Here is a 27,801-nt window from a genome sequence, read left to right as displayed (position 1 = left end):
TTAAAACCATAAAATAGGAGAAGAGTGAAGGGAAAGGGAAGATATGCAAGACTGGTTAAATACCAGACTGAAGAAATGAGCTTCTAAAATTTACCAGTGAAAGGAACCACATGGTTCTCATGTTTTTAAGAACTGAAATAGCAGGTAGGAATAAAGGATATGGAAATAGTCCCAGAATGAAGGCATAATTTTTAGTTTTTGAAGGGTCAAGTCTTCAGTGAAGAAAGTGAAATTTGACACTGGCCACTTCCAGAGGGCACAGTTTTCATTCCACTTTACTCTCAGAAATCACTCTAAAGCTAATGTTTCATGGTTTTCACATGAGCTGAATTCAAAATGGTGAAGACAGACAAGGACCATCATATTCCAATCAATTATTCCTGAATCCAACCAATAGCAGAGTTTACAAAGTGGGAATCAAACAGTATTCTGCTCCTGAGCTGCCAGATCTGGAGTAACAAAATTCCCTTGCTCCGCTGATATGTGTACATATAATTACATTCAATTATATTGCTATCTATGCTTTTGATACATGTTGTATGTATTTATATGGCTGAGGAAGGCAGGCAGGCAGGAAAAGTTATTATTGGGAAACAAGCCATTTTTCTCTGTTTGTATTAAAAAGCTTCTGTTGGCTATAATGCCCAAAAGATAGCATGATGGCATTTTTACAACCAGACAGTTTTCACAGTAACTTTAATAATGGCTGTAGGTTGCGGTATGAGTCATTATATACCCATGGCAGGAAAAGAAGGGAAAGATGACTCCCTGAGGCCAGAGGCTAGGAGTTGAATAATATGAAATGTAAGTACAAGTTGTATATATAATCAGGGAAATTCAGATTAATTATTTTTTTAAAGATAGATGGTGAAATTGATGTTGGGAAAGTTTTGGAAATGGAATTGAATTTTTGGAATTTGCATTGGATTGCTGTGGTATTTCATTTTCTGTTGTTCATATTTTATTTCATGAGGGCATTTTGCAGCTGAAACAATGTTTCTTTAAAACTGCAAAGCTAAAGTCTGCCATAAAATGTAGTTTGACCCCTCTGTTAGTGGATGAAAAATGGGGAAATCACAACAGGGTGAAGGTGTACAGAAGCTGCAAAGTAAACATAATCTAGGAAACAAGTGTGCGGCATTTCCCAAGCTCTCAGAAAATCTCTCCCTCCTTTTAAAAAGAATGATTAATGAACTAAACAAACAAAAATAAAACCAATATAGCAGTAATTATACATATACTGTACATTATATGTGTGTGTGTTCGTATGTATATGTGTGTGTACATATTCATATATATAAAACTAAAACTTCAAAAAAGAAGACAAATATCCATATAATATTAACATACAAATAACTTGGTTTTAAAAAATATTATTAAATCTAGGTTATAATCAAATCAAATCAGTTTATTACAGTCATAAGGACAGAAACAGTAAAATATCCAGTAGTAAAACTATTGCATACTTCTGTATGTATAACAGAAAAACAATGAGTATAATAGGATCTAAAAATAAATAAGAACATAAATAATAAAATTTTGAAATAGTATTATAAAAAGTGATGAATAGATAAGTATCCAAATTTAATCAATGGTGTGATGTATTGTACAGATAGTAGCACAAAACTGGGTGACTTGAGAGGATGTTTTTGAGTCCTTGTCCAAAAGAAGTGGCAGTAAGTAGAAATCACGTTCCCTAGCTGGAAATTTCTTCAAGGTCAGATAACTGAATGTCTGTCTAGAGTCCTTATACAGGGAGCAGTATAGCAGCATATGGCTTAGAGTTTCTACTGAGCCATCACCACAAGGACCTAAGCAGAAAGACAGCAGTAAACTTAAAACGTCCAAAAAGGACTGCTGAGGGCAGTGCATCCAAACTGGCTAAAGTGACATCTAGATTGTAAAGAAACATATTACTCCATCTTCTACATCTATATTTCTAAATATAACGTCATTTAAAAAATCAAAAGAGATCACATCTTTAAGAAAATCCCTTAGTTGCCTGGGATGGACCCAAAAGCTGGCCAATCCTGGGATGAGGGATGAAGATCACTGTCCTGGGAAAAAAAGCTAATCTGAAAAGCAAAGCAAGGATCTAATCAGAAAAGCCCGGAATTAATGCTCGAGTTGCCCATTGCAATCTGGGGCAATACAACACAAGCATCGAAATATTCCTCTGCTCAGAAATATTGGGAATGCACATTCACTTCTGTGCTTGTCTTGTGTTGTGTGTTTTTCAGCAGGGGAAACTGCTTTCCCACCACAGCAGTGCCTCTCAGCCCTTAGACTGCAGTTTGTTTCAAGTGAGAGTTGTACACCTGATCAGCAGGCTTGGTTCACCTGCTGTTGGGGTAGCCTGCATCCACAATGGTTTGTTGTGCAGAAGAATTCACTGATGGGGAAGAAGATCTGGTTAATGCCAGAGGAAGATATCTTTCAATTGCAATTATCTTTCCCACCTCACCCCACTGCCCACAGGACTGAAATGAGGAGGAAAGGCTATACCTTTTCTCGACTGACTCTGTAGTCCAATCCAAATCAGAATCCCCTGTGCTTAGGTTGAATTTACAACAAGAACAACAACCCTATCAATGTCACTGCAGATTTTCAAAGAATCTTTCATTTGATTTAACAATTCATAACATGGTAATTGCTCTCTGAGTCATATCTAAAACCTACAGTACTGCATGTTTTAATTTTTACCTTGGCCTTTTATTTTATTTTATCTTCCACAAAAGCTAATTTGTATGTCATAAAATGCTTCTACAGATTTTATTTTTATCACTGCTAAACTCTATTACAAACCTGAGGTTAAAATTATACATTTCAACAATGGAAGCATCCCATTCTAGGACAAGTTTATTATTTTATATTGTACTAAAGACAGGTATGGCATCAGATATAGAATACAATCTTAAGAGTAAGGCTGTTCAACTTTTTGATAATATCAAGGAGTGTGCCTGGAATACAAAACAGAGGGAAATCTCTATCCTTTTTTTTCAAGGAACTGAGCAATACTGGAACAATAACACAACATTTCCAGTATAATTTATTTATGTAAACTTTGTCAATGAAACTTCTAATGATGTATGCATAAATACAGGATCGTAAGATATTCACAAACACTTCAAATTCTCAGATTTAAAAAGCAGCAGAATGCCCACAACCCACTTTCTTGGTAAAAAAAAAAAAAAAGGTCAGTCTGCTTGGAAATAAAACCATACAACAGGCTGTAAGCTCAGGAATAGCTTTGCAGGAGACATTAAGACAGGAAATGCTGTCTAACAGACAGCAGAGAAGCAAGCTAATTTTTAAAAAATGCAGAACAGATGAAAAAGAATATAAGTTTTGGCAGCAGAATGAGACATAGAAATCTAGGGGAAGAATAGAGGAAGAAGAAAAGTTAATGAAAAGGAGAAATAACATAGGAACTGATCTAATAAAGGACTTAGTAGTAGATAGTGGTTGAATTTTATGCACAGGACTAGTTCAGTAGTTCTGAGCCAATATAGTAAGAGCCTGCACACAGGTTTTGGTTCCTCCACTTGTTATGGGTGCAAACAATCAGGATGTTTTCCCATTATCAATAGTTTGTTACTGTTGTTTTGTCTGGTCTTGACTAATGGAATAGTCGAAGTGGAATAAGCCTGCAACAGAGGAACAAACTCAAATATGGTTTGATATGCTGTGTCTTCCAAAGCTGTTCATCATTGGGAAATAAAAACATTAATACAGAGTATCTATCTTGAAAAGAACAAAATCTTCCACAAAATTTCTCAATTAATAAGCACACTAATTTGTAAGTAGCAGTTAGCACTTTGATTTCTGTGTAGACATACCCAATAAAAGTTGATTTCACAACACTACCACACACACAGATTCCACAAAGATTTCATAGACCAGATACTATCAAACTTTGCCCCAGGTGAATAACTAAAATTAATCTCTACTTTCTGGAATCTGGATGCTATCACATTTCATGATTTGAGAACTAGATTCTCAGAAGTACTCCACAGTCCTACTCTATAATTCAATTCCACTGAGACTATAAGAAGGCAAATTCAGCTGACATAAAGAATTTATGGGAAAGATCTTGTGTGGAAAGATTATTTCCACTGTAACAATTATGGAGAACAGTATTAAAACAAAAAAGTGGACCCTACAAACTGTCTCTAATCTTATAAATAGGAATTATATGTTTTAAATTCCAGAGACATGATAATTAGCATTAACAAGGCTTTTTTTTGTATGTGTGAAAGCTAGCAGCTTCTAGATTGATCCATTGCTAACAGTAGTTGGTTTTCTAAAAATATTCATTGCAGTTTGAACTGCAATACATGAGGAGGCTTTGTGAATATCTAATTCATTTCTGCCTGCAGCCTGTTTTCATTTTATAATGGGGTATTTAAATACACAGGAGAGGAATGGAGCATGGTGGAAAGTCCTATTGGAAAGAAAACCACAGTAAAGGAAATATGAGCAGAAGATGGAGGACCAGGGCAGAACGCTTGGTCATATCATATAAATAAAGATAGCTGTTTTTCATACCAATCTACAGTATATTTTCAGTGCAAAAAAAAAAAAGTTAAAGCTAATAAAACATCATTAATTGCACATATCTTTAAGTTTTCCAGTTTCTTGCTTCAACATGTGTCTCTGTAGACTTGTAAAATTATTTCATTTATGAGTACTTAACTTTATAAGCATTTCATAAAGACATTTTACCTGGGATATTCTGTTCCCCAGAAGAAAGGCTTCTGCAGTTCTCCCGCTGGAAACCCTGTGGTGATTTTAGAAGAGAAAGAAGAAAAGAAATAATTCAGTCTCACTGAATAAAGAAATCTGAGTTCTCTAAGACATTTAGACAAGGTAGAGCAGTGTTTCTCAACCTTGGCAACTTTAGGATGTGTGGACTTCAAACTCCCAGAATTCCCCAGCCAGCATAGGAGTTCCGGAGAGTTGAATTCCACACATCTTGAAGTTGTCAAGGTTCAGAAACACTGAGGTAGAGGGTCTGTTACTTTCTGCACAAAAGGGTAACGGAGTTAATCTAATGGTTTAAACAATGAATCTCAATCAGGAGCATAACATGTCTTTATAAATAAGGCTGATAGCAAAGCCATCAGCCAATATTTATTTTATTTTATTTATCATGCCTGGTGGACTTGTAAAAAAGCCAGGAAATTTTGTGTTCACATACCCACAGCGAAACAAAGAATTTTAAACATTAACATTCAGCTGAAACCAGAACTTTTTTTGCTGGGACCAAAGGATAGACAGTTAGAAAAGAGCTATGGAACATTGTTTTTGTATATGGTAACTGCTGCAAGACTATTATACACACACAAATGGAAAGACTCTGAAATATCCACAGTGGAAGTTGGTGAAGATCATAGAATTAACAGGGATGGCAAAATTTACTTGTCTGATTAGGAAAAGGACAATAATGACTAGGAACCCCTTATGGACTTTTTGCTGAAGAAATTTTAAAAAATGAACTTGTGATTTATGGGCTTTATGATTAGAAAGGGTAAATTATGGAAAGAAGGAAATTATGATGTAATGTTAGAGAGAGAAGGTAAAATAAAAATGCATTTATAACACTGTTAAGAAGATCGGAAGCTGCTTCTTTATAATTTTTTCTTTTCTTTCTTTTTCTTTTTCTTTCTATTTTTCTTTTCTTTCTTTTTCTTATTTTCTTTCTTATCTATTCACTATTTTTCTTTATTTTTTCTGTAAAATTTGTATCGGTTTTACTTTGTTAAAAATTTATTTAATAAAAAGTGTGTGTGTGTGTGTGTTTGTGTTTGTGTGTATGTATGTATGTGTGTGTGTATATGTATATGTATATGTATATGTGTGTGTGTGTGTATGTGTGTATATATATATATATATATATGGACTTCAATCCTCATAGTCACCTGTTGTTTGAAAATTGTCAAATAAGCTTTATGATGTCAAAACAAATTGCTTATATCAGTATGGATAGAAACAAGATTTTCTTGATCTGCAGTTTTTAAAAATCAACATAATCTGAAAATTAGAGCTTTCATTTTTGCAGTGCACGTTGTTAGCTCCATGGTACTAACCTATCCCATCTGAATACTCCTTAGTGTTGGGATGGTTAATTCTCTACCTGTTGACTAATGCTAATAGTGGGAACTATATCTATGTATGCATATAATTTTAGAATTCCTCCTTTTTAGAGTATCTAGACAGTGCCATGACATCATCAAAATCAAGGCTTAATCTGATAAATTTGAGGATAAGGCAGCCTTATGGAAATGAACTCCAATTAGACATATACAATAACTGAAGTAGAATATGAAGTAGATCAGAAGTGAAGCCCTCCATCCTCTTCAGTTTGATGCAAGCAGTCCCAAGAGAAACATTTTTGAATCTGTCTTAGCTCCGTCTTTCAGAAAACGCCTGAACAAGAATCTTATGACACCTTACGGATTAGCAAATGTATTGTAGCATTAACTGAGCTCTATTTCATAAAAGCTTATCAAGTCCTTGAAGTCTTATCCTGAATTGGCAAACATCAGTGGAATGCAGAATTGTAAGCAGGAACATCAAATAAAAATAAAATACAAAAATGGTGGGCTGGCAATTACATTACATTGTAAATGTCTGTAATAGTCACATATTAACATTGACAGTAATTTATTTTACTTCTTTAAACAAATTACAAGCTGCCTTTTAGTTTCAACCCTAAAAGCTATTTAAAACCTGTTATAGGATAAGCTAATTAACACCTGCATTGGGATAAAAATCTGTAAACAGAATGAAGAACCCAGGTGATCAACTGGAAGTTATCTTGATAAGTTCAGCAATTTCAACACTTCTAGAAAAGCATTTTTAGAGATTAAAATATTACAGAATCTCAGCCTATAGGCATACTAATAGATGGGACAAAAAAAGAAAAAGAAATTGGAAAAGAAGAGGAAAGATAGTCTCTTCATATTGCACCTTTCCATGCCAAAGGCAAAACCAAAGTTTTGTGTGTGTGTGTGTGTGTATATCAGTATGAAATCAAGGGAAACTAAAATAAATATGATCCTCTAAAAATTCAATACTAATAGCTCAGCAACAAATACACAAACAACATGATGATTTAGAATGATTTTTCTCAAGGATGATGATACTGTGTGGTTGTGGCAGATTACTGCATAGGATTGTTTCTAAATTATTGCCATATATGTACCATTTACTCAACTTGCTACATGTTGACCATGAGTGACTGTGTGCTTTACTTCTTTATTGAATTTATTGAATTGAACTTGTATGCCACCCGATTCCTGATGTGTCCTGAGATTGACCCGCATTTTTAATTAACACTAGGAAGAAAGGCTGCTTAGACAAGATAGCTCTTTGTATTTGCTTTCTATAGTGGCCTGCATTACTTGCTTGCTAAATATGAGCCATGAATTAACAAGCTCCCTGCTCTCACCTTACTAAGGTAATTACTAACCACTTTCACCTCCAGTGCAGCTCTCACCTCACTGCTAGAGGCTTAACAAGGCAAACAACTTGCACTAACCTGTAGCTTCCTTTGTGGATTCTCCATTGTCTAACTAAATGCTCTTTTCCTCTTCTCTGCTCATGGAATCTAATCAAATAAACAATATAATTTCTGTCTAGTTAATCTTCCCCAAATTGGGTTGAACATTCCTAATGGGAAAAAGTGTGGAGGTATGATAAGATTTACCCCATAAAGGCAGCCCCTTTGTGAGCGGTATGCCATGGCAGAACTTCCTTACTGCTACTTGTGCTCACCACGGCAGATTGGGGGAGGATCTCTGCAATGTTATAAATATCTGGACTACATTAATACATTTTTATTCATTTTAACCATTCTGGCATATTCCGCTGCATATTCCCTTTTTGCTATCCAACCTGCAAATAGGTTTTGAACCAGCAACTATCCCAGCAACCATCCCTATGCTATGTGAATATCATAGCCACTACACTGTTTCAGCTCTGTTGTTACAGGATATATAGAACCTATTAGAGTACACGAAAGCATTGGCTCAGTTGAAAGAGTGATGAAAAGTAGCTAATGAGCTGATAAATCAGCCTGAAACAAACTGAAATACTTTATTCCGAACAGACAGAAACACTCAGAGCAACATAACAGGGAAACATGTACTTTGGAAGTGGAGCAGAAAAATATGCCCTGAGGTTACTTTGAAGGTGAGTGGGAAATTAATAGAAAGTGATGTCACTTTTTGCCCTTCAGAAAGGACAACCAGGTCATTCTGACAACAGGGCAATCTAGCAGCATGGATAAGCCCTATGAGTTTTCTGAGCATTTAGACTAGAGTCTCCACATTTTCACATTCAACCAGGAGCTGCCTACCATTAGTTATTGTTACTATTTTCAGTCTTCAAGGTCCATTACGAGCATGGAGAATATTAGTGATGTCACTCAAAGGGTAGGAACATCTATAATGCTAGAAGGAACTCACAACATGTCTCTATACTTGTTCAGAAATTCAAAAATGCTTATTCCCATTGCGAAGAATTACAGCCTAAATCATATAAATATGATAAATAAATAAATCAGTTATATTAAGCAATGAATGAAAATGAAATGTTTTCCAGAATTCCATAATATTGTGCACTGCACATGGGAATCACTGAACCTGTACACTTTTTTAAAAAACCAAATTCAGTAGATATACTATATCTCTATACTAGTGACATGTCTGTTAGAATCATATGAGATGTGCAGGTGCCTTGTTACTTCACAAAGGAATGACACTTTTCTTAGGGGAAGGGATATTTTTATGCAATCTGCCTTTTCTTTCTTCTCTTTCTCTCTCTCTCTTTCTTAGACATACAGTCCACTTGTTATTAATATTTTTCTTATGAGAACAGGGTTTATAAACCTAGCATGCATTTTGTAGAGTATGAGCATATATGATTTTAAAATTCTGAGAGAATACTGCTTACGGAAGCTGAAGGATATTCTTTTTTCCCAGGTAAGTAAGTAAATCATGATTTAGTCAAGTACTCACTGATCTGATTTGTAGACGAACTATAAAAGGCATTGACTGTAGTTGGACTAGTAAACCACCTATTGAAAAAGAAAAACAAATTAGATTTCTTATTCTATGAACCAGAGAACATCTGTCACAGTCTGTCCCTGCCCCTTCCCCAAATGTGAAGGTCTTATAGGAGGACTCATTGCTTTTTTGGCTAAATTTGATCTCCCTCAAGATTTAAACCACAACTGCAGAGCAAAGCCTGCCATTCAGAGCCCAGTAGGTACATTATTATTCTGTGTACTAAGAAAATCAGGATCTAACAATGTAGCAAAATGAAGATTGATAGCCTGGAAAAGCGGTTCAAACATCTACTATAAAATGGAATATCAAGCAGGTATCCTACATCTGATATTATAGCCAAGGAACCATAAGCTTCCCTTTTTCAAATGAAATTTTAGAAAATGCATTAAGCATGGAGATCAAAATATCAAAATTGTAAGATTTATGAGAGAAGACCCTTCACTATATTCCCTTTGTCTCCACCATTTTCTTTTTATCGGCGTTTTAAATAAACTATCATCAGATACATTAGTATAATATTATTTAATATTACACTGTAATACAACATAGCAATTATTTTATCATCCATTCTATATTTTAAATATAAGTACCGTATGTATGCCCTGAGTAGATATCTATTTCGTTAACACTTATTAATCCCATACAATTTATTTAGCAGACATGCTTTGTCCCCCCATCCTGCACTCTTCTAGAAAATATTTTCCAATAAAATGATAAGATGGAAGATATATTTTTGTAAGAGAACAGAAGATGAGTGACATCTCTGCTGAGGAGTCAGGAGAAAACATTTAGCAAGGTTGACTGCATTCTAATTTCAGAGTCATTTACAGCAACAGCCAAATACTCTAGTCTGGAATGCAGCAGCACAGATGCTTAAAAAGAAGTGGCCTTACATAGGATAACACTGAATGACCTTTTGCAATGACCTAGAGGGACACTAGGTCACTTTTATTGGAAATCTAAAATGTCATTGCACATTCCAAGTCTCTACTATGATCTCAACCTTTAGCATCATCTCTTTATCTTATCTCTTCAACTGTCTCAGAGCTTTCTTTTAGTGTAAGTTCTCACCTAGAGAGCTCTACCAGCCTTAACACAAAGACATCAAAGCCATCCCCAGAAGTTTTACAATCGCTTAAGATGGATAAATATTTAGTACAGTTTTTTTTAAATTATCAACTTTTATAAATGTCTATTGCTTGACATTAAAATGCTTTAATTATCTACACATATATATTCCCCATACAAAAAAATGTCCACATGACCATTCATTTCAGAGATCACACCTTTGCAGGAATATGCCAATAACGAATAACAAAAATAACATAAACAATGCCAATAAAGTTCCCATGTGCAAATACAAAAAAATGAGCATTATATTGGTACATGATACTGGTGACAAGAGGTGACTTCTCTTGTCCTTCCAAATACAGATATAAACATAAGGATGGAATGAAGCTGCCCTAAATAATTCCACTAAATACTCCAGAGTCCCAAATCTTTGTTATATTTATATATACAGCACAACTGCTTCCAGGAAAGATTTCCTGTATGGTTGCATGTATGTTCAGATATTTACATTAGGTTCAAAATACAGTCTGCAAATATTCCATATGACCACTTGATGCCATCAAAAGGTTAGAGTTGTCTTTATTCCTTCCAGCCATCTAGTGGTCATCCAAATTTTTAAACCCCAGATCTGGCACCCCTACTTCATGTGGAACCCTGAGCTTTTAGGCTTCCTAGTCACTTGGAGTCTCTTCACACAGATGATCATGCAAAGTCTTGTTTTCTATTTGTGAATATACTACAAGGCTACCTGACATTACAGGGCCCTATCTTTGCTTTAATGCAAATGTTAAGAATTTAACAAATGGACCCAGATTCAGATTTTTCATGCTTATCTAAATAATTAGAAAATTGCAGAATAATATTGCAGGGACTGCTTTTTAAATATAGATTTTTGGCTTATTACAGAACAAACTGTTTATATAAAAAGACGAATCTATGCAGCCTTACTGAAACTTATATCTTTTCAAGCTTTTATTGCGGAGTTCTAAGTTGAGCTTGTAAAATACTGTATATCAGAAAATTCAGCTAGAGTAAATTTAAAATGTGCAAATATTGAACGAAACATTTTTCCAACTTACCACTACCAAACAAAAAGTTCTAAAATTCTTCCTGCAATATAGTCTCTAAGATGGTTGACAGTCATTCAATCTTTCTCATTTTATTTATTAAGTTATTTACAAGATTTAGAGGCCACCTGTCTCCAGAACAACTCTGGACATCTTACATTAAAAAACAGAAAACAATAAAAAGAAAATCCTATATGTCTATATATTTTTGACTTCTTCCCTGGCTGTGAAGGTTCATAGTTGTAATCCAAAACTACTAATGGGCATTGATAGGATTTGCCCTGGCCTACTGGAGGCTTTCATAGCCAGTTAAATGGTGGGCACTCATACAGAATGGAAGACACTTTAACAAATCTGGCTATAGGCATATCCTGGAGATTTCACTGTAAGAAGTTTACAGTTTGAGTTAGAACACTGGGGGGAAAAAGCTGTTATTCCAATGCTTATCTATATTGGCTGAGGCCTAATGTAGGTTTATAAGGAGTGATGTGATAATGAGTGAAGTGATGTTTTACCTCCAAGCTTTGACCCCAGATGTCTATATGGCTGGTTACTACAATGGCTACAGGAGAATCATCCTCAGAATCGAATCTGAACTTTTTGATAATGAGGGCTATGTTTTCATGTTTGGAAGAAATAAAATGAATTACTGTATCCCAGAATTGGATGATCTGAATTTCAGCAGACTCTGGAAACCTTGCTTGATTTCTGACCTTGGTAAAATGATATGCATGTGTATAAAATAGATGCATTGAAATTGAAGTGACTTAGTCATTATTAATTCGTCCCCTGTAATTCAATGTGTTATTTCAGATTAAAATTAGATTGGATACAAAGATGATTATTATCATGATTTGCCTGTATGTTTCATATTAACAAATCATAGTAATTTTAAAGTTATGGTGAGCTTTCACTATTCCAATGTTTCAAGTCTTTAGCATCAGAAGTCGTAGACTTATTTCATGGTATTTTATTAATTGTCTTAATGATTGTTTTATGAACTTTCCGTAGTATTCTCTGTCTTTTTAAGGGAAAGTCACTGTGAAGTAATGGTTCCCATAGTAGGCCATGAAAATCCAGATCAGTGGTATTTCTGGGTGGTGGGAGAGTAGGACTGATTAAAGGGGCACTGCAGTGTTGCAACACAAGCCCTGCCCATTTTCTACATCTATCACACCCCCCAAACAGTTAGAGCTTTCAGCATAACACTATGACACTGCTTTTGTCCTACTGATGAAAGCAACAAGTTCCTACAGCAGAGTTTCTCAACCTTGGCAAATTTGAGATGTGTGGACTTCAAGCTGGCTGGGGATTTCTGGGAGTTGAAGTCCACACATTAAGATGTTAAGTTGCCAAGTTGGGAAGTTTCCAAGGTTGGGAAACACCATCCTAGAGACACCTGATCCAGATTCAGTTCTCCTCTAAGCCTGATGCTCAACAACTCCAGACAGCACAGATTCACAGCCTAGTTTATATCACAGTATTGTGGAAATAAAAAAAATGAGGGGAAACTATGCATATTGACTTGTTCTGTGATGAAAAGATAGAATGTAAGTCTAATAAAGTCTAATAAATAATATTCCAAGGAAAACCCATAAGAAATACCTTATGATCATAGCACAAAAAGTGTATATTACTATGTTCAGTCTGTGTTATTTCAGAACACATTCCCTCAAACAAGTAGAATGAAAATTAAGCCAGATAAATATGAAGATCAAGTGGGAAAAGGTAACATTAACAGTCCTTGGGGGAAGGAAAAGAATAAAGATAAGCTTAACTGCATTGTAATTCATGCTGAGTTGTCGAACAGTTCCCTTCATTCCAAAGTAGAATAGTGATGGAAGATGATAGATATAGGACTGCCCTACAATTTTATATTTCAGGAAATATCTTCCAATTAATTTCATCTTCAGTGACATTTTCAAGACTAAGAATCTCCTCAGGATATATTAGTGCAGCTAATAGCTGCATCCGTAAGAATGAAAGATCAAGGGTGTTTATCTCCTTTTTCATAAAGGAGAAAATGCGTTTTTTCCACTTGGCTCTGGACACTCATGACAAACTAAATATAATTTGTTACAGAAATGGTAGCAAATGGTCTAGAGAAGAATCTCAGAATAACCCCATTCAGGTTTTTCTCTTACAGTTTATTGTAGGCATGCAAAACAATAACTAAAGGGCTAGGAAAGGTGTTGCTGTTGCTTTAGTATTGTATTACAACGAAAGATCTCAGCAATGTTGTGGACCTAGTTCCCCCTCTTTTATGCCCAGAGAGGTACACAACAGATAGATAGCAGAATCAGCTGTTCCATTATCTTCTTTGCAGTCTCCCCTGTACACCCAAAAGCAGAAAGAAAGTTAAACTTAAAAGAGAAGAAGATGTAGGTTCTAGAAAGACTCAAGGGTCTATGTGGTTGTGGATCCCTCTTCCCTTTGTCAAAGAAGAGGGGGAAAGAGGAGAGGGTGCTATTTCCTCTTGATTGTTTGTCTTATTTTTTGATCTGACAAATATCCCCAGAGCAGGGAGAAGTTTACTTTCATCCATTTTAAAATGGAGATTCAATCCCATTACTGTATTGACTCTAAGTTCACAATAGTAACTCTGCTCATTTCAGTGGATAGCCATCATTTGTGAAAATTCCATTAGACAGAAATTCCAGCAGCACCGTTCCAAACAGCTGTAATTGCCAGCAGAAATTGTACTACTCATCTATAGCGTAGTTATCATTTTCTTTTTTAAAAATCCATTAAGTTCTAAATCAGCCAAAGCTAAGCATTTTTAAATTTTATCAGCTTCAGTGCAATAGATTGGGGCTGAAAAGTCTAACTTTTTTCTTGAGTTACATTTCTTGTATATTAATTGTAAGATGACATTTCATCTGAACACTTCCCCAGTATGTCCCTTCCCAACTCACTCTGTTTTGGGGACTTCTTTTCTCAGCCAGTAGAAATCAGATTGGGCCACATGTCTGCGAGTCTGAAGTACATTACCAAAATAGTCTGTCTCTGAAAACTTCATCTGGAAATAAATATAAGGGTTATGCTAGTATAATGAACAGATTAAAACAGAAAGAATAAAGATTAATGCTAAACAATTTAAATGTTCTGAAGAGCAATGTATGCCTCCCCCTCCCCCACTCCTCCTCCTCTACTGTATTATGGTCCAAAGCCAGTACAACATAAGTTAAAACAACCCAGGTACAATCCAAAAATACAATAGCATTATAACAGTTTAATACCAATTATACTTCTATTAACAAATATGGATGTGACATAATTAAATGGAACCAATATATGGAACAATTAAAAAGGTGATTTCAAGACACCTGTCATTTAAAAAGAAACCTCAAGGTAACATTGATTGGGGTGGCTGGGTAGTCTTTCCATTAGAGAATAAATTAATTAAGAGTGCAGTTCTGCATAGAATTTGCATTTTAGAAAACCACTTTCTAGGGTTTTGAATTTGCCATAGCCACAAGGGCATTGCCTAAGTGCTTCAGAGATTTTATATCTGCCATACATAACTGCAGAAGGAAGGCATTAAAATGTGCTTTGAAAAAGGCCCATTGGTAATGGATATAGGATAACTTAAATAATGTGCAGTTGTGGTTCCCTTGATTCATTGAGGTAACATAACCTGAGGGCTGCTGCTAAATTATACTGAAGTTCAATATAGTATTTCTTCAAAAAGTTCCATATTTAAAAGGAAGTCAGAAAATGTGCCAAGTTGAAGTAGTTTGTAGTTATTGCTGTATATCTTCTAGTTGTATGGTTATCATATACTAGGAGGGGCAGAAGCCCCACGAAAGATAGATAGATAGATGCTGTCCCAGTAAGTTAAGATTAGTTCCCAACTCTTGTTTCAATGCTAATCAACCAGCCTCTAGTCTAAGTACAGCATTGGGCACACTTCTAGGTGTGCTAGCTCTCAGAAAGTATGATTGTATTCTTTCATATGATTAGAATGTTATGCTGGAGTGCAGTTGCACACACCATAAAGAAGCTATGCTACCAATTTTGCAACAAATAGTATGATGGCTACAGGTATAATATAACCCTGGTTCCTAAAAGATTTTAGAATGGCTGCCATACTTCTCTGAACTGCTGTGGTGGCATAGTCATTATGGGCCCTTTGATGACTAGAAGGTTAAAAAAAACACCCCTAGATATTTATAACAACTAACTTGTGCTATTGGTTGCATAACTAGGTACCCGTTTAATAGTGTACAGTACAGTTTTTTAAACAGAATTTTCCCCTGTGAATGTTAACATCAGATATATGTAGATTATATCTGAGAATCTCCCCTTCAGAGATAGAGGGGAAGAAAAAAAAGACAGAGAAGGGCTTAAGATGAAAGGGTAAGAACCACTGATACTCAGGCCAGAATGAACCATTATTTAAACACTGAGCTTGCATCTCTGACTCTCAAGACTAGGAAAAGAATGGTGAAAAGTCCATTGACTTGAAGACATAAGAGTCAAAAGAATTTAATACCTGGTGGAGAGAGAGAGAGAGAGAGAGAGAGAGAGATGGCGCTTGAATTCTCTGTTCTGCAGTAGGCAAATTTTGGGGTATATATAATATCTATCTTTTAGCAAAAAAGCACCTTATCTAGTTGTGCTGTCTGTGAGGCTTTTGCTATAACCAATATCTGGAATAACAAAATTTATTGGTATGAAATCTAACAGTATGGTATACTTGGAGCTCCATTTTACTTTTTACTTTACTGAATATTTAGCAATTTAGTAGTAGAATTATGATTCAGAAAGTGGATTGCAGCTGTAATTAATTTGCTCCAGCAACATAGTTGACAATAATCACTGTTTTGTGTTGAAGATAGCTACTGCATATATTGCAAAACAAACAGCTAAACATGTAGTTTACACTTCTCTTCAGAGATTAAGTAAGTAAGCTTGGGATACTTACTTATCATCATTTGTTTCAATTAAAAACACTTTGTTCTCCTGAGAGGTGATGATGCTTAACAAAAGATGTCATGTAAATAATGTGGGCAATTAAGTGGAACTCAAAAAATGTGCAAGGCAAACTTTTATAACTAAAGACATACACAAATGAAGCTCTTAGAAGTTAATGCCCCTTTACTTCCAGTGGGAATTAGATGTATGCATGGATTTAATACATCCTGAAATCATTACTGCTTTGAGAACATCATTTCACTGTACCCTATTTTTGTTCGTTTATTTTTAACACATTATTTCACATACTGGCTAACTTTTCTGGCTATCTACTAAGTTATGGAATCCCTAAAAATTATTGATCTATCTCTTATCTTGCAAACTGCTGGTTGTTCTGAATGACATAAGTAACTCATAAACTAAGAATGGGTGTTTCTGTGTGTTCGCTTTGCATAAGTGTACATGCCTAGATTATTTCATGGCACTTATGGCAGTGAAAATTTGGTGTCAGATTGCCAAAATTAAGGAAATTACTTTATTGCTAAAAAGCTTATCGGTAAAGTATGAAGCAGGACAGAGACAAGCATGAGATAAGTGTGCACAGGGGAAAGAAGGTTCTGTAATGGGAGGATGATTGCGTGTAGCACTAGGTTTTTGCCATTTATACTTATAAAAAGTTTTCTCTCTATACTATCTATTCTAGTTAAGTCTCGAATATTCTATATGGTGGATGAGCATATGAACATTGATGTATTCTGCTTGCAATTTATAACATAGCAATAATTGCAGCTAGTAATAACGGAAAATAATAAAAACAAAACTTACTGTTTTGATGCCTTCTGCAATATATGTATCATTCATTATAAATCCAGGGTAACCCACTTTTGCCAAAACTGCTTTTGCCTTCAGAAAAAAAGGATAAACATGACAATGACAAGGATGGCCATTTGAAGTAAATTTTAAAACATATAGTACCCTTAGTTCTTCTCATGATTGTTGTTAGCTTTGAATCAGCAAGTCTGTATTTTACTTTTCTGCAAAGAACAAATAACACCATAACCTTCAGTATACTGTTTATCTACAATGAAGTATACAAAACTTTTGTTATTTTTCCAGACAACATTGTAATTTAGTCCAAGACAACTGGAGAGATCCAGGCTGGAGATGGTTGGTATTTGGATCTTTCCATCAAAAATATTTAGTTGTCACTTATGGCAAATGTTTATGATGACCAATGTTCCAGGTCTGAAAGAGTCTTGGAAAAGATATTTTGGGGACAGGGGAGGGGGCATGCCTCCTCACTGTCCATCCTACCATGCTGCTATCTTGCTTTAATCTGATCCAAAACCTTTTCTTTGCTTATGCAGCTGTGCAAAATATTTTATGGTGCACTCTTTCTTCTCAGCCTTAGGACTCCAGATTTGGCCCTGTAGTGCCTCTGTTCAGCAATTACTTTTTCTTCCCAAAAAGATAGCAATATATACACCATGATGAAGCTTTCTGTGGAAGGCAAGTGTTTAAAGATATATAGAGATTGTTCAAATCTAGACTTCCTACTCTAGGGGAAAACATTCTTATGACATGTTCAAACCAAATGATAAGAATTCTCTTTCATGTACAACTGGAACATATAAAACAAGTAAAGCCATCTGAAAACCCTTCAAAATATAATGTGTTGGAATGAATATTATCTATATAAGAGTTCAGTACATGAAATTATTTGTCTATACATCTCCTAGGTTACAGAATATTTTGTTCATATTGTATAGGTGTGAGGAATGCCTAAGCTAAATAAAAGACCCAGACTATAAGCAGAGTTAAGTTCTGGCTTTTATTCAGAATAGAGTGCACACCAGTAGAAAGCTGAGAGTGAGAGAAGCACGCCAAGAGTAGAGTTAAATAGCTTCGCGCCAATTAGCGCTCCATCCCCACATTACCCGGTGTGCCCCACGAGGTCCATGGGGTGACCGGCCATCCATGCTTTGCTAGGTGAGAGGTCGTCCACCCCCAGTCGCCTCGGGCATTGCTCCGTCTTTCTTTCTGCGGCGTAATGGCTCATTACCGGGCGATTAGGCTTCGGAATTCCTCGAAAGCATCCGGACGCGCCCTTCCGATCTTCGCCCCGATCTTCTCTTTGTTAATTGCTGATTACCGGGCGATGAGGGCTTGTAGATCTCCTAGACCCATTACTGTCTTTGTCCTGTTTTATCACCCATCCCTCTCCAGTCATTAGTATGCCTCCGTGCTTTGTCATGCGAGCCATTGCGATGTCGCCAACATCGCACCGGCGATCATGACATACGGCCCCCCTGGAGAAAATCAAGCCGAGGGCTTGAAGGGATATGCCACATGGAAGTTGCGGATTAGTTCGGGTGCCTGAATGTCACGGGCAGCGACCCATTCAGGATGGGGAAAGTGTTTCCAGCGCACTAAGTATTGGAGGGAGCTACAAAGCTTGCGGAAGTCGAGAACCTTCTTGACTTCGAAGTGCTGCTGTCCGTCAATCATGATGGGTGGGGGGGGTGGAGTCCATGGATGCCACTGGGAGGGGTTACCGGCCGGCTTGAGTAGGCTGCAGTGGAACACCGGGTGCAGCTGTTTTAAATTATGAGGCAGATCCAAACGTACTGTGATCGGGTTCACAATTTGTGTAACCTGAAAGGGGCCAATAAATTTGGGGGCCAGTTTCTTGGAGGGTTGGGGTGACTTAATACATTTCGTGGAGAGGTAAACCATGTCCCCTACTCGAAAAGGCGTCTGTTGGCATCTGTGCCTGTCAGCTTGAAGTTTGTATGCGGTTTGTGCCTCCTTGAGAGCGTCCTTAATGACGGGCCAGGAGTCTGCGAGTTTAGGACCCCAATCACAGGCCGCCACTACTGGGGATGGGGGTTGTGGAAGCTCAGGAATGGGGACGAAATCCCAACCCGACACCACCCCGAAGGGGATTCGTCCCGTGCTTTGATGCACTGCGTTGTTATATGCCACCTCCGCGAAGGGGAGTAAGTCCACCCAGTTGTCCTGGTGGTAGTTTATGTATGAGCGGAGGAATTGTTCCAGGGTGGCATTGAGGATCTCAGTAGATCCGTCCATCTGGGGATGCCAGGAGGTTGACAGTGCTTGCTCAGTGCCAATTAATTTTAAAAAAGCCCGCCAAAACCGTGAGGTAAATTGTGTGCCCCTATCGGTCACCAAGCGAGGGGGCAGCCATGAAGGTGGTACACGTGCACCAAAAAGAGCTTCGCCAGCTGTTGCGCCGACGGGATAGAGGCACAGGGGACAAAATGAGCTTGTTTGGAAAAGTAGTCTTTGACTACCCAAGTGACTGTTTTCTTCTGACTAGGCGGTAAATCCACGATGAAATCCATAGAGATTTCATCCCAAGGGTGTGAAGGGTTAGCCACGGGTTGCAGCAGCCCCTGGGGTTTACCGGACGGTCGCTTAGACATAGCGCAAACAGGGCAGGATGCCACATACGTTTTGACATCCTTCCTCAGGGAGGGCCACCAGAATTGGTGTCGGGTCAGGTGGAGGGATTTGAGGAACCCAAAATGACCAGCCTGCTTGTTGTCGTGGGACCGGCTGAGGATAGTTAACCATTGCAAGTCAGGGACGTATAAACGACCCTCCACCCAGGCGAGGTCTTGTTCCATGGAGACCTTGTCTGGGTTGGCAAGGAGCCAGGGATCAGATTTTAATGCATGTGTAAACTCTGCCCGCAACCCACCCGGCATCTGTGGTTGCCAGCGGCCCGGAGCGGGCTGCATTGGAGTTGTTTGCAAGGTGGGGGGAGGCTGTTCCCGAGCGCGGCTCCAGGTGACAGCGGCCAAACCTAATTGAGACTCCGAGAGCACAGTCCCCACGATGTCGGAGACAGGCTCCATGTCTTGGGGCAGTTGGGAGAGTGCATCTGCCAAGAAGTTCTTTCTCCCTGGGATAAACTTCAGCTGAAAGTTGAAACGGCTGAAAAATTGAGCCCAGCGAATCTGCTTAGGACTGAGGCGCCTGGGCGTGCGGAGCGCCTTGAGGTTGCAGTAGTCTGTCCAGACCTCAAAAGGGTAGTCACTCCCTCTAACAGGTGCTGCTTCCAGTGCTGCTTTTACTGCAAATCCCTCTTTTTCCCAGACATGCCAGCATCTCTCCGTCTTGGAAAATTTCCGGGAGAGATAGGCACAGGGTTTCAAGAGTCCGGCAGGGTCCTTTTGCAATAGGATAGCCCCAATTGAAAAATCAGAGGCATCAGCTTGCACTACAAAAGGCCGTCCGGGGTCGGGGTGGGCTAGAATTGGCTCCGCTGTAAAGAGCGCTTTCAGCCGATTGAAAGCAGCCTGACAAGCGGGAGTCCAATTGAGCACGGCTCCTGGGTTTTTTACCTTGCACGTTTTGCCGACTCCTTTGGTCCGCAACAAATCAGTCAAGGGCAGGGCAATTTCTGCGAACCCTTTTGCGAAGGATCTGTAGAAATTTGCGAATCCCAGGAAACTTTAGAGTTGGTGCTGGGTGCGTGGGCGCTCCCAGCTCAAGATAGCTTGGACCTTAGCAGGGTCCATTTTGATGCCCTTATCTGAAATCCTGTAACCCAAGTAGTCCAGGCGCGACTTGTGAAATTCGCACTTGGAAAGCTTAGCATAAAGTTTAGCATGCCGGAGCTTGGTGAGAACCTGTCTGACCAATCTTTTGTGTTCTTTCTCAGTTTTGGAATATACCAGGACGTCATCCAGATAAACCAGTACTCCTTTAAACAGATGGTCATGTAGGACCTTGTTAATTAGTTGCCTGAACACCCCCGGGGCCCCTGCAAGACCAAACGGCAGTACTTTATACTGAAAGGAGCCCAAGGGACAGTTAAAAGCTGTTTTCCATTCGTCCCCCTCCCTGATGCGGATGCGGTAATACGCCTCGCGGAGGTCAAATTTGGAAAACACCTTTCCACTTGACAAGTGTGCCAGCATGTCTTTCACGAGGGGTAGGGGGTACCTGTTTGACAAGGAAGCTGAATTTAACCCGCGATATTCTGTACACAGTCTTAGGGTACCGTCCTTCTTTTTGCGGAATAGAACAGGCACTCCAACCGGTGAGCTTGCTGGTTCGATGAAGCCCCGTGCAAGGTTTTTGTCGATGAAGTCCCGCAGTGCTGCCAACTCCTTTTGGGTCATCGGGTAAATCTTTGGCTTTGGCAATGGCACATGCGGGAGCAGTTCGATGGCACAGTCCGTCTTGCGGTGGGGGGTAACTGGTCCGCCTCCTCCTCCCTGAAGTCGTCCGCGAAGTCCGCGTATTGTTCTGGCAGCCCCTTCAGGGGGGAAGCTTGAGCTTGAGGGTCAACAATCTCCGCCCTCCCTACCGTCAAATTGGGGGATTTCCCCTTGGCCGGTGCTTGGTAGAACCCATCCTCGAACGTTATCGTACAGGTCCTCCAGTTAATGTAGGGATTGTGACGAGTTAGCCAGGGGATTCCCAGAACCACTATAGGCTTGCCCACCGGGCTAACCATGAATTCAATGGTTTCCCTGTGTGTGCCCATTTTTAGAGTAACGTTCTCTGTACCCTGGGTAGCCCCCCCCCCCCCCGCTGTGGAACCATCAAGCTGCTGGAAAAGCAGCGGTTTCGGGAGCGGGAAACAGGGTAACTTTAGCACCTCGACTAGGTTGGGATGGATGAGGCATCTGGAACACCCGGAGTCCACCCAAGCCTCGACTTCGATGATCCTGGAGCAGTAGCTCAGTTCAATTGTCATGGTTAGGATGGGACAGTCCTCACTCACCCTGGTGGTATCGCGCCCATTCTCTGCCACCTGTCCAGTAGCGCTGTTTAGGACAGGTGGAATGCGTTAAGTTCTGGCTTTTATTCAGAATAGAGTGCACACCAGTAGAAAGCTGAGAGTGAGAGAAGCGTGCCAAGAGTAGAGTTAAATAGCTTCGCGCCAATTAGCGCTCCACCCCCACATTACCCGGGTGTGCCCCACGAGGTCCATGGGGTGACCGGCCATCCATGCTTTGCTAGGTGAGAGGTCGTCCACCCCCAATCACCTCGGGCATTGCTCCGTCTTTCTTTCTGCGGCGTAATGGCTCATTACCGGGCGATTAGGCTTCGGAATTCCTCGAAAGCATCCGGACGCACCCTTCCGATCTTCGCCCCGATCTTCTCTTTGTTAATTGCTGATTACCAGGCGATGAGGGCTTGTAGATCTCCTAGACCCATTACTGTCTTTGTCCTGTTTTATCACCCATCCCTCTCCAGTCATTAGTACGCCTCCGTGCTTTGTCATGTGAGCCGTTGCGATGTCGCCGACATCGCACCGGTGATCATGACAATAGGGTACAAGTATGATACATTCTTCAGCAAAGGATCATTACCTTGTCATGGTGCTGGAACTTGAGCACCTCAATGATGTCATGAGCTAAATCGTGAAGGGCCACCCAAGACGGGAAGGTCATGACAGAGAGGTCAGACTACATGTGATCCCTGGGGAAGGTAATGGCAACCCACCCCAGTATTCTTGCCATGAAAACAAAATGGATAAGTACAACCAGAGATATGTTGGTATACCATCGGAAGATGAGACCCCCAGGTCGGAAGATGGTCAAAATGCTACTGGGGAGGAAGAGAGGAGGAGTTCAACTAGCCCCAGATGTGATGATGCAGCTAGCTCAAAGCCAAAAGGACAGCTAGTGGCCGATGGTGCTGGTGGTGAACGGCGAATCTGATGTTCTAAGGATCAACACACCATTGGAACCTGGAATGTAAGATCTATGAGCCAGGGCAAATTGGATGTGGTTATTGGTGAGATGTCAAGACTAAAGATAGACATTTTGGGTGTCAGTGAACTGAAATGGACTGGAATGGGCCACTTCACATCAAATGACCACCAGATCTACTACTGTAGACAAGAGGACCACAGAAGAAATGGAGTAGCCTTCATAATTAATAGTAAAGTAGCTAAAGCAGTGCTTGGATACAATCCAAAAAACGATAGAATGATCTCAATTCGAATTCAGGGCAAGCCATCTAACATCACAGTGATCCAAATATATGCCCCAACCACAGATGCTGAAGAAGCTGAAGTAGAGCAGTTCTAGGAGGATCTGCAGCACCTACTGGACAACACACCTAAAAGAGATGTTATTTTCATCACAGGAGACTGGAATGCTAAGGTGGGCAGTCAGATGACATCTGGAATTACAGGTAAGCATGGCCTGGGAGAACAAAATGAAGCAGGACATAGGCTGATAGAATTTTGCCAAGACAACTCACTCTGCATAACAAACACTCTCTTCCAACAACCTCAGAGACGGCTTTATACATGGACTTCACCAGATGGACAACACCGAAATCAGATTGACTACATCCTTTGCAGCCAAAGGTGGCGGACATCTCTACAGTCCGTAAAAACAAGACCTGGAGCTGACTGTAGTTCAGATCACGAACTTCTTCTTGCACAATTTAGGATCAGACTAAAGAGATTAGGGAAGACCCACAGATCAGCTAGATATGAGCTCACTAATATTCCTAAGCAATATGCAGTGGAGGTGAAGAATAGATTTAAAGGACTGGACTTAGTAGATAGGGTCCCGGAAGAATTCTGGACAAAAGTTCGCAACATTGTTCAGGAGGCGGCAACAAAATACATCCCAAAGAAAGAGAAAACCAAGAAGGCAAAATGGCTGTCTGCTGAGACACTAGAAGTAGCCCAAGAAAGAAGGAAAGCAAAAGGCAACAGTGATAGGGGGAGATATGCCCAATTAAATGCAAAATTCCAGAGGTTAGCCAGAAGAGATAAGGAATTATTTTTAAACAAGCAATGCGCGGAAGTGGAAGAAGACAAAAGAATAGGAAGGACAAGAGACCTCTTCCAGAAAATTAGAAACATCGGAGGTAAATTCCAGGCAAAAATGGGTATGATCAAAAACAAAGATGGCAAGGACCTAACAGAAGAAGAAGAGATCAAGAAAAGGTGGCAAGAATATACAGAGGACCTGTATAGGAAGGATAACAATATCAGGGATAGCTTTGACGGTGTGGTCAGTGAGCTAGAGCCAGACATCCTGAAGAGTGAGGTTGAATGGGCCTTAAGAAGCATTGCTAATAACAAGGCAGCAGGAGATGACGGCATCCCAGCTGAACTGTTCAAAATCTTGCGAGATGATGCTGTCAAGGTAATGCATGCTATATGCCAGCAACGTCAGCAAAGGATCGTTACCTTATCGTGGTGCTGGAGCTTGAGCACCTCAATGATGCCATGAGCTAAACCGTGAAGGGCCACCCAAGACAGCAAGGTCATGACAGAGAGGTCAGACTAAATGCGATCCCTGGGGAAGGTAATGGCAACCCACCCCAGTATTCTTGCCGTGAAAACTAAATGGATCAGTACAACCAGAGATATGTCGGTATACCATCGAAAGATGAGACCCCCAGGTCGGAAGATGGTCAAAATGCTACTGGGGAGGAAGAGAGGAGGAGTTCAACTAGCCCCAGATGTGATGATGCAGCTAGCTCAAAGCCAAAAGGACAGCTAGTGGCCGATGGTGCTGGTGGTGAACGGCGAATCTGATGTTCTAAGGATCAACACACCATTGGAACCTGGAATGTAAGATCTATGAGCCAGGGCAAATTGGATGTGGTTATTGGTGAGATGTCAAGATTAAAGATAGACATTCTGGGCGTCAGTGAATTGAAATGGACTGGAATGGGCCACTTCACATCAAATGACCACCAGATCTACTACTGTGGACAAGAGGACCACAGAAGAAATGGAGTAGCCTTCATAATTAATAGTAAAGTGGCTAAAGCAGTGCTTGGATACAACCCAAAAAATGACAGAATGATCTCAATTTGAATTCAGGGCAAGCCATCTAACATCACAGTGATCCAAATATACGCCCCAACCACAAATGCTGAAGAACCTGAAGTAGAGCAGTTCTAGGAGGGTTTAGAAAAGGCAGAGGAACTAGGGACCACATTGCCAATATCCGCTGGATAATCGAAAAAGCCAGGGAGTTTCAGAAAAACATCTGTTTCTGTTTTATTGACTATTCTAAAGCCTTTGACTGTGTGGACCATAACAAATTGTGGCAAGTTCTTAGCGGTATGGGCATACCAAGTCATCTTGTCTGCCTTCTGAAGAAACTGTATAATGAACAAGTAGCAACAGTAAGAACAGACCACGGAACAACGGACTGGTTTAAGATTGGGAAAGGAGTACGGCAGGGCTGTATACTCTCACCCTACCTATTCAACTTGTATGCAGAACACATCATGCAACATGCTGGGCTTGAGGAATCCAAGGCTGGAGTTAAAATCGCTGGAAGAAACATTAACAATCTCAGATATGCAGATGATACCACTTTGATGGCTGAAAGCGAAGAGGAACTGAGGAGCCTTATGATGAAGGTGAAAGAAGAAAGTGCAAAAGCTGGCTTGCAGCTAAACCTCAAAAAAACCAAGATTATGGCAACCAGCTTGATTGATAACTGGCAAATAGAGGGAGAAAATGTAGAAGCAGTGAAAGACTTTGTATTCCTAGGTGCAAAGATTACTGCAGATGCTGACTGCAGTCAGGAAATCAGAAGACGCTTAATCCTTGGGAGAAGAGCAATGACAAATCTCAGTAAAATAGTTAAGAGCAGAGACATCACACTGACAACAAAGGTCCGCATAGTTAAAGCAATGGTGTTCCCCGTAGTAACATATGGCTGTGAGAGCTGGACCATAAGGAAGGCTGAGAGAAGGAAGATAGATGCTTTTGAACTGTGGTGTTGGAGGAAAATTCTGAGAGTGCCTTGGACTGCAAGAAGATCAAAGCAGTCCATACTCCAGGAAAATAAGCCAGACTGCTCACTTGAGGGAATGATATTCAAGGCAAAACTGAAATACTTTGGCCACATAATGAGAAGACCAGACACCCTGGAGAAGATGCTGATGCTAGGGAGACTGGAGGGCAAAAGGAATTGGGGCCAACCAAGGGCAAGGTGGATGGATGATATTCTAGAGGTGACGGACTCATCCCTGGGGGAGCTGGGGGTGTTGACGACCGACAGGAAGCTCTGGCGTGGGCTGGTCCATGAAGTCACGAAGAGTTGGAAGTGACTAAACGAATAAACAACAACAAGCGTGGTATTCCAGAAAAAAATCATTGTTCTTTTACTTCTTTTTGGTGCTTTTCCATTTCTCATGTATTGGCTAAAAGGCAGTACTCATAAAGATCAAGTTATAAAAGAAATGTTGCCATTCAGTTCCTGAATGTTCCTCAGCTTCCTAGGCCAAGGGCCAACCTTTCTATTATGTAGACTAAAGCAGTAACTCCTAGCAAATAATCTTGAATGGAAGATTCCACCTGGAAAAAGAAAAATCCTGGTATGTTGTCTTACACACAGAATAATATGACCTCTTGGATTCTATAGCAATACACCTTGACTTGATCCTGGTATGTTGTCTTACACACAGAATAATATGACCTCTTGGATTCTATAGCAATACACCTTGACTTGATGGCTACCCTTAGCTACTCCCTCTGGCAATAAATTAGGCCAATCTTGCTAACCCCAGGTATTTATTTGTCACCTGTGGAAATATCTTGACATTACAATTAATTGAGATAATTAATACGTGACATCCTGCAGAAAACAGGTGGGAAATTAACAGCAGGAGGAGTAGCAGAAGCAGATGAATCCTTAAGCAAGACAGATCCCATTGTCATGCAAATGTCCTCAGTGACAGAAAAACAATAGAAGACAAATGTTATGCAGAACAAGATAGGAAATGAAGTAAATAACAAAAGAGAATATTTGTTCTTAGCTTTCTAAAAGAGCATGCCAGTCTCATGAGTTTTTATTATTTTCAAGAAAAACAACATCTTATTGTTGTTTGGTATCTGTCTGACTGACACTGTGCAATTACTACTAGGTTAAGATACCTGAATGTGCTCTCTTCTTATATTCAAAAAGGCAAGTGGGGAAAATGTTGAAAGTTTTGCTTATCTGATTTCTTAAATGACCTAGATAAGTCATAGAGATCTTGCATGTCTTCTAAAGTAATCATTTTAATCAACTAAGCAACTTTGTGTTGTATCCACGCCTTTTAACAGATTAAGAAAACAGAAGCAAGATAATAATTTATAAGAGCTGATAAAATGTGACCTTTAAAGAAAACACCTACTCATTTTGCAGCATGATTAATATTCAGTAGTTTTGAAAATAATGAATGTGGATAAACTGGCCCAACCTGGTGGCTGATTTACAAGTGCACCAATCACTGTAAATATTGATCAAATGCCAACACTAAAGATATTTCAAATCAGAACAAGGCTGTATAACATCATCTGAAGCTGGGGGATGGTGTGGTTAAATATGATTAATTGATCCTCAAAAGGAAACATTACTGTATCATTTTCTTTCAAGAATATACATCCATGTTTATTCATTCCTATGCTTCCTGGGTGGGTCTGAAAACTGAGTCCTCTCTTAATCCCTGAAGAGCAGCAACAATCATTATAGAATGACTGAAGAAAATAGTAGATAAGGCAAATATTATGTCCCTGTGGTTGTGGGAACTTTTTCATATGTAAATTCTACTTGACCCGTTGGGTCAATCAATCATTCATGTGAAATACAGAAGCGTAACCTGACTGCAAATTAAAAGATGGACTGTTCCTTGGCTCAAATTGACTAACAGGAAGC

At 39.4% G+C, this 27,801-nt stretch overlaps 1 protein-coding gene across 1 annotated transcript in view; it reads right to left on the bottom strand.

Moving 5' to 3' along the window:
• The window catches only part of PHEX (phosphate regulating endopeptidase X-linked), a 96,526-nt gene that overhangs the window by 10,154 nt on the left and 58,571 nt on the right, over positions 1–27,801 (bottom strand). The window contains exons 13-16 of the mRNA XM_063305176.1: positions 16,955–17,032; positions 14,128–14,231; positions 9,024–9,082; positions 4,726–4,780 (exon numbers count right to left, since the gene is read on the bottom strand). Coding sequence (XP_063161246.1) covers positions 4,726–4,780; positions 9,024–9,082; positions 14,128–14,231; positions 16,955–17,032 — 296 coding nt within the window. The remainder of the gene's footprint in view (positions 1–4,725; positions 4,781–9,023; positions 9,083–14,127; positions 14,232–16,954; positions 17,033–27,801) is intronic.

The sequence above is a fragment of the Candoia aspera genome, chromosome 5 (assembly GCF_035149785.1).
Source record: "Candoia aspera isolate rCanAsp1 chromosome 5, rCanAsp1.hap2, whole genome shotgun sequence".
NCBI classification, from domain to species: domain Eukaryota; kingdom Metazoa; phylum Chordata; class Lepidosauria; order Squamata; family Boidae; genus Candoia; species Candoia aspera.
This window is presented reverse-complemented; position numbering and strand designations above follow the sequence as displayed.